This window comes from Lampris incognitus, chromosome 15 (assembly GCF_029633865.1).
Source record: "Lampris incognitus isolate fLamInc1 chromosome 15, fLamInc1.hap2, whole genome shotgun sequence".
Taxonomy (NCBI): domain Eukaryota; kingdom Metazoa; phylum Chordata; class Actinopteri; order Lampriformes; family Lampridae; genus Lampris; species Lampris incognitus.
The window spans coordinates 37,672,177-37,685,504 of record NC_079225.1 but is presented as its reverse complement, the minus strand read 5'-3'; the positions used below and the strand labels follow the sequence as shown (position 1 = coordinate 37,685,504).

At 46.4% G+C, this 13,328-nt stretch overlaps 1 protein-coding gene across 1 annotated transcript in view; it reads left to right on the top strand.

Moving 5' to 3' along the window:
* Positions 1 to 11,438, top strand: part of LOC130124862 (protein enabled homolog) — a 160,096-nt gene extending 148,658 nt beyond the window's left edge. Inside the window, exon 5 of the mRNA XM_056294208.1 lies at positions 11,291 to 11,438. Coding sequence (XP_056150183.1) covers positions 11,291 to 11,438 — 148 coding nt within the window. The remainder of the gene's footprint in view (positions 1 to 11,290) is intronic.
* Positions 11,439 to 13,328: the final 1,890 nt, after the last annotated feature.

The following is a 13,328-nucleotide window of genomic DNA, read 5'->3' as shown; positions in this document are numbered from 1 at the left end:
GTTCCACCTCTCACACACACACTCGTTTCACTATCCTTATGAGGACCCCTCATTGACTACATTCATTTTCTAGCCCTTAACCCTAACCTTGACCATGCAAACTACATGCCTAACCCTAACCCTTACCCTAACCTAACCCTAATTCTAACTGTAACCCTAAAACCAAGTCCTAACCCTAAAATAGACCCTTTTCCTTGTGAGGACCTCTGAAATGTCCACACAAGGTAGATGCTCTCAGGTCTTTCTATCCTAATGAGGACATTTGGTCCACATAAGGATAGCTAAACATGTACATACACACACACACACACACACACACACACACACACACACACACACACACACACACACACACACACACACACACACACACGCGCCGGTCACTCAGGGTCGAGTATGACTGTTCACAAATCTGCTTGGACAGCCAAACTTCCTCAGGATTTTCCCAATTAGCTCTCGATTCACAGTGTCAGAAGCTTTGGAGAGGTCGACAAAAGCCACGAAAAGGTCCTGATGTTGTTCATGGCACTTCTCTTGTAGCTGTCTTACTGTGAACATCCTAACCACGGCACTCCTGTCCTTCCTGAAACCGCCCTGTGGCTCTGGCAGCAGATGTTCTGTCGAGTGCATCACCATCCTGCATAGCATGACCTTTGCTAGGACCTTGCCTGCAACAGCTAGCAGGGATAGGCCATGGCTGTTGCTGCAGATGGACTTGTCACCCCTGTTTTTGTACAGGGTGACAATTTTAGCATCCCTCCATTGTTGAGGGACACTCTCCTGGTCCCAGACCTGCAGAACGTACTGATAAATCACTGTGTTGCACAAGTATCCTCCTTGTTTTAGGAGTTCTGCTGAGACACCATCACTGCCAGCGGACTTATTGTTCTTGAGGGAGTTGATGGCTGTAAGTACTTCTTGAAAAGTTGGTGAGTGGTCAAGGTCGGGAATGGGTGGACGAATTGGCAGCTCTTCCAGGGTGGATTGGTCGTTTGGTGAGTGCAGGTTAAGTGGGGCTTCAAAATGTTCGTCCCACCTTGCCAGGATCCGCTTTTGGTCTTTCAGGTTTGTCAGGCCGTCCACTGGTTTTAAGGGTGTGACAGGGCAGTTCCTAGGGCCGTATATAGTCTATATAGAATTGTAGAAGTTGTGCAGATCATTTCTGTCAGCATGTGATTGAATCTCGTGAGCTTTGTTCATCCACCATGTATTTGGCAGAGTGCTTGGCTCTGGGTCCCTCCGGGTCCTCAGGTGGACACAGAAACCGATCCCGGAGCCGCATAATAGGAGGACGCCTGCGCATGACAGCTTTTTACGTGGAGTGGCTGATGTGCCTGCAGCCACCACGTCCTCTTTGGCGGGGGGGGGGGGGGGGGGGGAGGCAGAGTCCAATGGCATGGAGAACCAAGACGATCTCATACACACACACACAGACACACACACACCATCTCCTCCCTCTTTTCTCTCTATCCCCAAGATTACAACAACAGGCGGAGTAGCAGAACATGCTAACCAGCTGGAATCATCAGTGCCCTGCTGTATTGGGGGGTGGGGGTTCGACATGGATAGGTATTTGTGTGTGTGTGTGTGTGTGTGTGTGTGTGTATCTGGTATCTGGGTAGGTGGATGGGAAACAACAGCTAATTTTCAACAGTATCAGTCCAGATTAGGCAAGGTCAGTTAACTGGCCTCGCTCCTTCTCTCCCTCTCCCTCTCTCGCTCTCTCTAACACACACACACACACACACAGGGTAAATTAATCCCCGTTCGCTGATTATAGCGCACACAGACACACACAGACAAAGCATGCTAATCCCTGTCCACCACTGATACGAGTCATTAACATCCTGTAAATAGTCAGTCGCTCACAAAGAAGTCCGGTCTAATTAATCCCAAGATACCTCTTCTCTTTCACCCTTCCCTTCATTCCCTCCCTCCCATCTTCCCCACTCTCATGGTATCTGCCTCTACCCACATCTTCTTCACGTCGCCTCCTCTCCTTCACGTAGGTCCAGTTAACCTTAAACATGACCCTTTCAGGCAAAGAAAGAAAGAAAGAAGCAAAAATCAAAAATCTGTACCCACAGCCAGATAGGATGTCAGTTGTACTGTTTCAGTGTTTTAGTTTTATTTAACATTTCAATAACTGTCCATCAAATGGCTTTTTTTTGGGTGGGGGATCAAATATAGGGATCCACATTGTTGTGTCGGCCGCAAAGGTTGTTTTTTTCCGGCTTTTTCCAGTTAAAACGTATTCTAAGACTTAATGTGGGGTAATATAAAACGACCCCAAATGTAATGACTTGCTGGGATGGCTATTCTTCTGCTGTGTATGAAAGCAGCATTTAAAACAGATCAGGCTAACGACCACGGAGGACTAACAGGTACAGCACAGATGAGCCTCCCTGCAGGACAGCCAATCACAGTTCACAATTCATTCAAGAATTTGCATGTTGACATTATTGCATTTCCTCATTTAGCAGACGCTTAATCGAAAGTGACTGACAAGTAGAGCTGCACAATATATCAACATAACAAAAAATTTAGGAGCACACATCTTATCTGGGCATAATTTGTGACATGAAAATAGAGTGAAAATAGAGACATGAAAATGCTTTGGCGGACTACAAAACAAAAAATATGCTTGTTGTTGATGGCGGCTTGTTTCAAACATGTTCTTTTCAGTTGCTCATAAATAACGCAAATAGATACACAACTCCAAATTTTGTTCTTCAAAAAAAAACAAAAAACATGAACTATCCAGATATGTGTGTCTGTGAATGTCCACAGTTTTCATATTTTCTGAGATACACAGTACTTGAATGGCGAAGAGATATGCAAAAAATGTATTTAAGCCCGGTCTGCGTCACTATGGTTTCCTCCCCGTGTTGGCTGATGTCAAATTGACCATGCAGACGCACTGAACCTGAGTTTACAGCAGAATGACTACCTCGCCAAAACATGTGTGTAACTGGCATATGCTGCTGCAGCGCCGTGTGTCCATAACAAATAGTGAAGCACTGTTTACCCAAACTGCTTGAAGGAGGGAGGGGATTTTCAGCTCCAAACCAAACCTCCAATCCAGGCAGGTTATTTTGAGCGAGTGTCTGTAGGCTGCATCTGTAGCTCGATGCACACGTGTGTTCGTGTGTATGTGTGTGTAAGTAACGCACATCAGGTAAATTTGAGACAATGAACAAATGAACCGTTACATGTAGAACACAAACATCATGTGACACATTTTCAGTGGCCAACGGTGGATGGAAATCTGCGGTCTTGATAAACATGATTACACTTTTCTGCGCTGTGGCAGATGTGGGGTCTTAAGCCCATGTGGAAACACAGATGTCACAGAAGTTGGGGATAGGATAGTGTTTGCCGGAGAAGAGTTGGGGCAGGAGATGGCAGAAGTGAGAGCGAGAGAGAGAGAGAGAGAGAGAGGTCACTGAAGACCAAAGAAACCCCTCAGGGATCTGTCCCGTGGGACCTCTATTCCATGTATTCCCGGGAATTCTGCAAAACTCTGCGACATTGCCAGTCTATTCTTAGCATCAAATTCTAATTATCTACTCATTATAATGCATGCTCAGACACTGGGGGGGGGGGGGGAGGGTAGGAGTCAAGTATCCAAATGAGGGGTACTTCACCTTCCATCATATCTGATGTTGTTGAGGACTATACAGGGTGTACTGTGCATACACTCAGCATGTGACGACCTGCACCAAACTCGTTTTGCTACGGCAGACACCTCCCTTCTCAGTTAATGTCATGGCCCCATCACACTCTGCACTGTAGCTGGTCTCATGCCGGGAGCAGACTGCACGATTTCAGCCCCAATTTGGCACGATTTTGTCATTGCTGACAAATTTTCCAGCATTGGGCCCTGATTATGGACGTTGGGAATGATGAAGAGGCGTCTTGACCCCGTGCAGTGTGACATAATTGAAGAACAGCGATGTGGCATCTGAGACGCCCCACGACACCGCAACGAAAAGTCTACCATGTCAGAATTTCTTTTTTTTTCTCATGGACATACTTTATTGGCCTTTTAGGAAAACAAACATTTTGGAACATTTTAGGAAAACATAAAACAATGCATTAACTTAAACTGTTCCATTATTGAACCCGTCCAACCCCCCTTCCTCTACCCCCCCACCACTTAGTCTTATGAGCTCCTTATCTTAGATCAAGGAAATATGACAATAATAACAAAAATACATTACAGTTAAGAATAATAATAACAACAATAACAAAAGAGGTACATTAGTGTAAAACAAAGAGAACAAGAAAAGAAAATCTATACACACACATGCAAGCACAAACGAGAGCAAAGTGTATATGTATGGGCCATGACAGTGCACGATAAGTTGTTGGGAGATTCGTAGATTTTCAGTGTGCTACCAAACTGCAGGATTTAGCTGTTTCGTTGTGTTGGCCGTCTCATCCGGGTAGTCATCCTGGGGAAAGGGGGGTCAGACTCTTCACATAAGAGATCAGAGGCTGCCGATGACTGTAAAATTTGTCCGTCGAACCTGGTATGTAGAATTTGATCTTTTCCGACTCCAAAACAGACAAGAAGCAGGAGATGGGGGTAACGGTTTCTTCCCTAGTAAAAGTAGCATGTCAGATTTCTTTTGTATTTTCCCACCTAGCCTGACAACTCCTACGACGTGTCCTTGACGTTGACCAATAGGATGACAGGGTGCTCTCTGGCGCACATATGTAAACAAGGCGAAGAGAAAGAGATGCTGTCAGGTGGAACGACGAAACCGAGGGAAGGTTCCTTTGAGCGGTGGCAACAATACCCCTGCTTTTTGACGTTTCCTCCAGGGAGCACCATGACTGAGTCAAAACATTTTTTTAAAAAAAGAAGCTAAAATGTTGGTGAGAAAGAGAGGAGGCACTTCAGCAACCCGGTGAGCAGCTGGTTAAGCTACGCCAGGTTATCACTAGCCCCAACAGCATCCACAATTGTTCTTTTTCGTTCTTTTCCTTTTCTTTTCAGAGCACAGGACCACCGGCATCACACACAGCCCTTCTGTAGCCATGACTGGCGATTTCTTGACCCTCCTCCGCGATAACCTATGAACTCGCGCAAGCTCACGAAAGGTGGCGTACGATGATTGGTCGGGGTCATACTTGCAATGTTGCCAGTCTCCCGGCCGAGACGCGACAGGGATTTATGGCGCTGTGGTTGGCTAGTCTGACATTGTGTGCATGGGGAGAGACTATACACAGTGAGGCAGACAAGACATGAACAGATGAGACAGATACTTAGATAAGGTAGGTAAGCAGTGCCCTACAGTACCATGCAGTTACATCTATTTTTGCCCCCAGTGTGCGTCTGTGCCCGCTGAGCCACACAGCACCAGATTTATCATACGTATCATGACATTACATTTACAGGGCTATGATGCACGGGGACGGACAGCGCAGACACGGGGCGCATGGGGACACATGACAGCTAGATGACGGCTCGAGCCGGACACAGCGACACAAGTGGCAAACGAGGTTGTGCGACACCATCACAACTGAAATAGGGAGGCGACGGTATCTTCTAGAAGAAAAACAGTGAATTCTCCCTGCTTCAAAAATAAAAAGGCCGAGTGTATCTGTTCCTTGCCATTTGTACCATTTCTGCTTTTGTGTGGGTTTTTTTTTCTTCTTCTTTATTTTTAGCCGAAGTGACGCTGGACATCTACATGTTCAGAAAATGAAAAGGAGGTGTTCCATGATTGACACGTCCGCTTCAGGAGGAATACAGTTATGAATGAAAAGAATGATCACCAAACGTTACCTGGATCGTACGGCTGTTTGCCCTTCGCCTGGTCCTCGTGTGAGTCTGCATGCATGCAGGGCCACATGAGGGTGGCAGTGTGCATCTCTTCCCATGTACTGATCTGTCTGTTGCCCCTGACATGGTGACGATCGCCGCTTGTCTGTGAGTTTGTGTATGTCTGGGTGGACTGTGGGGACTGAATTGCCCTTCTGGGGTAAATAAAGTTGTCTGAATCTGAATCTGGATTGTGTGCTGATTATCAGCCCTCCTTGTCTTTGAGGTGAGGACCGATGCCTGATGGTACTGGCTATCTGCGAATGCTCTCTGTGGCACGTAGCCTAGATTTTCCATTGTGGTAATGCATATTGGCAAGGACAATGGCTAACAACAACAACTATAACCTTACTCCCATCTGCCACTAGCAGCAAACATCCATAAGCTGCTCCACCTCTGTTCCTGCACCCAAACAAGCAGGCTGAGAACAGATACGCTTCTGGAGCCAGCGACATAAAATATGGACCATAATATTGTTTATAACATTTTGTCTGAATCGGGCATTGGCAGTTATTTATAGTACGTTTTGATCCTTATTTGGATAGAAGTGGTTTTGGAGCCCTTGTTCAGGACTCCAAAATTGAATTGGCCGGTCTGAGACGACCGATGAGTCCCCCCCCCCCCAATTGTACCCATCCAATTACCCCACTCTTCCAAGCCATCCCGGCTGCTGCTCCACCCCCTCTGCCGATCCAGGGAGGGCTGCAGACTACCACACGCCTCCTCCAATACATGTAGAGTTGCCAGCCACTTCTTTTCACCTAACAGTGAGGAGTTTCACCAGGGGGACATAGCACGTGGGAGGATCACGCTGCCCCCCCCCCAAACAGGCGTCCCGACCGACAGGAGGAGGCGCTAGCGCAGCGACCAGGACACATACCCACATCCGGCTTCCCACCGGCAGACACGGTTAATCGTGTCTGTAGGGACGCCTGACTAAGCCGGAGGTAACACAGGGATTCGAACCGGCGATCCCCGTGTTGGTAGGCAACGGAATAGACCACTACCCTACACCGGACACCCCAGGGCAGATGAGTTTTGAGTAAACCAAGCAAAATATTTTTGGGCAAAATTTTGCAATTCGCCTCACTGTATTCTTTCCTTTGCATGCAAAATGGCAAAGGTACGCAATGTAGTCTGGCAAAATGGATGCCGATTGTCAGACCCCCCCCCCCACTCAGACAATACTGCCTGGCAACGCTACAAATTCTTCCTCATATGGAAACAACAAGACACCTTTTAGATGTACTTCCCTGTGTGAAGTGGGACGTTTATAGCATGATATCCTCCTGACCGAATACACGGAGGATTTCCCAAGCTTTGTGGACACACTGCGAGATATAGATCTTCATTTACTTTCCTCCAGGGGCGTGCGCAGGAACTGGACATAAACCTCTCATGGGGGGCGGGGTGGTGGTGGTGCAAACAAAATATGTTAAACCACGGCATATTTAACGCTTGTTTAGTAAGTACTCACATTTTAAACGAAAGGCATTGTAGTACATTGGTATATTATAGCATTATTAATAGAATTTGCATACTAACTTCATCTGCTGGGTGGGCCAGATAGGGAGCTGCCTATAACCTGGCTATTTGTTGGGAACGTTGTGCGAGTTAGGCCCATTTTATATCATGATAATGCATCAGATCAGATTGTGTGTTTTATACGTTTAAAGTTTTTTCCCCCTTATTTCCATGATTGCTGCCAATCATGGGGGGGGGGGGGGCTCGCCACAATGAGCGCACGCCCCTGCTTACATGCGTGATTATTCCGAGACCTGGAAACACACTGCTCACACCATGATTTGGACCTCGTTTTAGTCATTGCAGTCATTTAGATTTGTGACATTTCTCAGTTTGAAATACACTTCTTATTTGCACCATTTTCCATCATCACATCTTTTGGGAGAGTAATTTCTGGCTGTGGTACAACCATTTCTCATACTAAAGAACTGTTTAAAGTGCATTTTGGGAGCTGATGCAATCTATGAGCTTTTGCATAAATCAACGAAAGCAAATGCCACAATTTAACAAAATATCCACAAATTCGACAGCGCAGTAATCCTTTAATCTGCAAGAGGTCTACGTTTTTATCCTCTGAGTTTTTAGTTTTCCCACAGAATTGGAAAGATACTGAACTAGAGTATCTGGAAATAATTATCCACATCCATGACCTTGGATCCAGACAAGATCACAATCCTAAAAATCCTACAGGCGCCTTGGGAAGGTCTTCTAGGATTGTGTAGGACATCGCTAGTCTTTGTATTACATTATGAGTTTATTTACAGCAAATGTGTTTTTTTGTGTGATTGTTTGGTGTGTGTGTGTGTGTGGGGGGTGTAACATACACATGTGTTAGCTTCATAGAACTAATACCCCCCGCTCATCGAGCCCATCCTCTAAAAAGCCACTTTGACCTTTCTTTTACCTGCTGAAGGTCAAAACCCTGAGGTCCGCGTGGCGGTCTACTCTTGGCTGCTCTACAAAACGTGTCGTCCTCTGCTTTTTCTTTTCTTCTGTATTATTTAGACTTACCGAGCTTTGTTCAACACGAGGCAAACTATTTATTGCCCGGACACATTTTCTTTCTAACGGGATTTTACTCATCTAACAAATTCTAAAAGTTAAAGAAATAAAATAAATCATAATGACACAAACCTTGAAAGGTTTCTTTTTTTTTTATCAAACTGACATTTATCCACAGAGAGGAATATTTAGAAATGTTAACATTTTCATAAAAGAGAAAATGTTCTCGATCATTTATCTCCACGTTCCTTGGAGTAAGCCTGGCAAGTTTTCAAAACACTTGCAGAGGATCTTTTCTTTTTCTTGTTGCAGTGTACATTAAAAATAATGTCAGTCATTCAAATACATCCATCCACCCATCCATCCATCCACCCATCCATCCACCCATCCATCCATTATCTGAAGCGCTTATCCTGCTCTCAGGGTCGTGGGGATGCTGGAGCCTATTTCCAGCAGTCACTGGGAGGCAGGCGGGGAGACACCCTGGACAGGTCACCAGGCCATCACATAGGGCCGACACACACACACACACACACACACACACACACACACACACACACACACACACACACACACACACACACACACACACACACACACACACACACACACACACACACCTAGGGACAGATTAGTGCGGCCGATTCACCTGACCTGCATGTCTTTGGACTGTGGGAGGAAACCGAAGCACCCGGAGGAAACCCACGCAGACACGGGGAGAACGACCCGGGACGACCCACCAAGGCTGGACTACCCCCGGGGCTCGAACCCAGGACCTTCTTGCTGTGAGGCGACCGTGCTAGCCACTGCACCATCATGCCGTGCATTCAAATAGTCAGAATAAAGTCGAGGCACGGCCCCAAACGTCTAGTTTTTACAAGAGCAGACTGACTTTTTAACTTGGGCAAAACCCGAGACAAACAAAAAAGAAATTAATTAAAAAAATAAAGCCATTATCAGATTTATTCATTAGTCCCTCGCTGTGCGCCTGTCACCAACAAATAATTAGAGCAGGGCTAAATTGCATCAGAGTCATTTAAACAAAGTTGGAATGTGTGTGTGTGTGTGTGTGTGGTGTGCGCACGTATGCGTGCGCGTCCGTGTAAATGCTACACCGAACACAAAGTCACCTGAAACCAGTGGTGGGTTGTTAGGCCATCAGGGTCTTCTCTGCTGGCCCTGTCAAAATTAAAAAAGCCTAATTGTTTTTCATAATTAAACTGAAGGGTGCCTGGGATGTGTCTGGGTTCAGTTACTTGTTTTGTCGAGATTTCCTGTCATCCAAACACACCACAGCTGCTTGGACCAGCGCTGTATTGCTAACCTTTCCTTTCTTCTTCTTTTTTTTCCCCTTTCAATTTCTCCCCAGTTGTATCTGGCCAATTACCCCGCTCTTTCTGAGCCGCCCCGGTCGCTGCTGCACCCCCTCTCTGCGGATCCAGGGGGCGCCCTGACCGACCAGAGGAGGAAATAGTGCAGCGACCAGAACAAATACCCACATCCGGCTTCCCACCCGCAGACACTGCCAACTGTGTCTGTAGGGACGCCCGACCAGGCCGGAGGTAACACGGGGATTCGAACCGGCGATCCCGTGTTGGTAGGCAACGGAATACACCGCTGCACTACCCGGGCACGTGCTAGCCTTTCTTTGAAGCTCGAAGCTGCAAACTGATTACAACTTTGAGTGACCGTATCATCAGCCAATCAAATGATGATGTGTCGTGACAGACCACCTCAGGGCCCTGCGATGTATCGGTGCTAGGCTAGCTAGCCCCTGGTGTCGTCATCAGCTTTCAGCCTTGAGCCTTTGGCGGGTTGTGAGCGAACTAAGCGCAATGGCCGCCGCATTCACAGCTACTGACGATCTTGTTGCCGATCTACTTTGTGTGTGTGTGTTTTGTTTTTTTGTAAATCTGGCAGGATTGTCTGCATTTTTTACACGTTCTCCTAAATGGACTAAGTTACTGGATGAATTTTTCGAGAGACGGCTGCCACGAGTCTCTCAAGTGAGGTGGAACGTCGACTCCAGGTTGGTCCGCAGATTTTACTTATTGAACTGAAGGTGGCGCACTGATAATATTGTGGCTATACTTTATTGAATGTGTTGAAGTTGCGTGACTGACAGGCGAACGCTACATCAACTGCAGAAACGTGTCTGTTATCTCCGCCAGGCGGCGGTATTATGCGTTAGGTCATGTGCGGGTCTGTCTGCGGCTAATCACGCGAACTACTGGACCGATCAGCCTGAAACCTTTTGTGCACAGTTATGGCTGTATGATCAAGAACCTCTCATGGTCGTGATGACTGAAAACCTTTGGAAAATGTTTGTTCTCCCTGTAGTAACTTGAACAACACGCGTACTTTACAATAAGAAAGCTTTACTTAACTGAATGGGACCGATACATAGCCGAATTGCGGTGCGCTAACAGTTCGCGAGCACCAACATGGCACACACCAATAGACTGACGGACACAACTCATTTGCTTCCTGTGTGACATCATAAAAGGGTCCGGGGACCCCATAAAAGGATAATAATAAAACTAACCCTGTTTAACTCATTACAACACTTCTAACACTTCTCCCCCCTTAAGCTAAATTTCCCCTGTGGACAGAAAAACATTTAACAACAGAAGTCTTGTACACCTTCAAACTTGTTAGCGTAGGCCCGTGAACATAAACAACAATCTGACACATGACACTGTAAACATCTGAAGTAGGTAAGCCACTTCTGCAACACATGAACACCCTGACTTCAGTCTCTGTCTTATAGGGTTAGTCTGTCAGGCGGTTTGTGGCTACGCTGAGAGCGGCGTAGTACTACCCCCGGTGTCTCGGCAGACATTGGTGGGGTGTCTCCCACTGGGCCTGGGTTTGTCAACATAGAAGTGGGTTGCATGTGTGACCTTTTGAGTTCATTACTCACTCCTGTAGTCATCACCGCCCCTGGATGTCGCTCCTGTGCTGGGCCTTGTTCTGTCTCCCCTGTAAGCCCCCTCTGCTGAGGTGTCTGAAGGAGAGGAGAGTCATGGCGCTGATGGATGTGGTCCTGGTGCCTGTGGAACACTCCGCCATCCGTTAGTTCCACCACGAAAGAGATGGGACCATTCTGCTTTAGAATAACCCCTGGCAGCCAGTGTTGACCACTGCCCAAGTTTCTCACATGCACACAGTCCTTTTCCTCAAAATGTCTCTCTCTGGCACGCTCATCGTGCCTCTCCTTTTGTCTCTCCTGTTTTCTGTTTTCTCCTTGGCTGGCGGTAAGACATTTTCAAAATTAGACATGAGCCATGCCTACCAACAGCTGGTGTTGGATGAGGACTCTAAACAGTTTACCACAATCAACACCCACACGGGGTTGTTTAGGTACAACCGCCTAGTGTTTGGAGTGGCCTCCAGCCCAGCCATGTTCCAAAGGAAAATTGACAGTCTGTTGCAGGGTATTCCCCATGTAGCAGCTTATCTGGATGATATCCTGGTCACTGGAGAGACCGAGGAGGAGCACCTGGCATAGGGTACGAGGCTACATGGTACAAATGCCGTACCTACGGCACAGATTCTACACAGAGGGATAAAGTGGGCTTTGGACGCAGAAGTGCCATAGACTGCAATGTTAAAACTCTGCTATAAAAATACAATTTCAAGAGTCGGATTAATCACAGTCACAGCTGGAAATCGCCTCAGAGGCCACAGCAAAACATTTCCCATGGCTGAGCTGTTTTCTTACCATTGTTTTATTGCTTTAGATTGAATGAAAAAGTCATTCACCTACATTTATTTTCTATCATGAAATCGGCAATGGTTAAACACATCTGAAGTCTTATAATAAGGGCCCCTTCTCCCAGTAGGGGAAAAAAAGGGGGCGGTTTGTCACCAAGTGTGAGTACCGAGAAGGGGCAATACGCCTGGCAGAGAGCTGCACTCTACTGACTGCACTCTTCTAAATGTTGTTGTGCCATGTGGTTTGTGTGTGTGTGCAATCTGGTTGCTAAGTGACATAAAGGAAGAGCTGACGGTGATGCTGCAATAGCTGCTATATTGCACAGTGGTGTGCCTTGTGGTTGTTGAAGATCAGCTGTCTTGTTGGTGTTGATCCAGTGGTGCATATAGTGTGTGATAGTGTATTTTATATGTGGCTCTGTTGGCTGTATCGAGACCCATATGAGAAATTTATGTGTGTGTGTGTGTGTGTGTGGGGGGTGCCGTTTGTTACTGAAGGCCCTGACTGAAACCCCACGGTATGCTACTGACTGAAATTCATTGGTAAGTCCATACAGCCCCTGCATTACTAATTGACATCCAATACAAAAGACTTATTTGAAAGAAAACAGAAGAGAATGAAATATATCATTATTGGTCATGTTTTGCTGCTGGCAGGTTATCTACAGAAAATGGATCCTAATGATTCATAGTGGTGAATATCGAGATCTAGATCTCACTCCATGTTACATTACGGATTATTTAATCCCATTTACTGTAAAGTACAGAGTAAATAAAGATGGCAGAGTCTCTCAAGGCATCGTACAATCACATCTTAAGACCAAGAACAATGGGTCCCTGAGCTTTGGTCTGGCACACGGAGCAAAGAAAAGCAAATTTAGTATCAAAGCTCCTTTTTAAAATGTCTATTCCCTTGTTTTGCTTACGCCTGAAAAATAAGATCATTCTCATTTAAAAAGTCTAACTTAAAACAGCTACCACACAGAAAGGAGCAGAACCCAATGCCTTGATAGAAGAGACCAATGTCACCCCATATCTCCTGTGAAAAGAAAGGCAGCAACCTGATATCCTTGGTCAGCATTAACAGATATCGATTTGAAGGCAGGGTCTCTCTGCTCTGCAAGCGACATGAACCATCAGGCCATGCAAAGAAGGCTGACAGGGACGCAGAGGAGAAACGGGAAACCCACCTCAGACCATGTTACCTTCAGCAAGGTCAACTGACCGAATTTTCCAGCCCTCCAGCCACCTC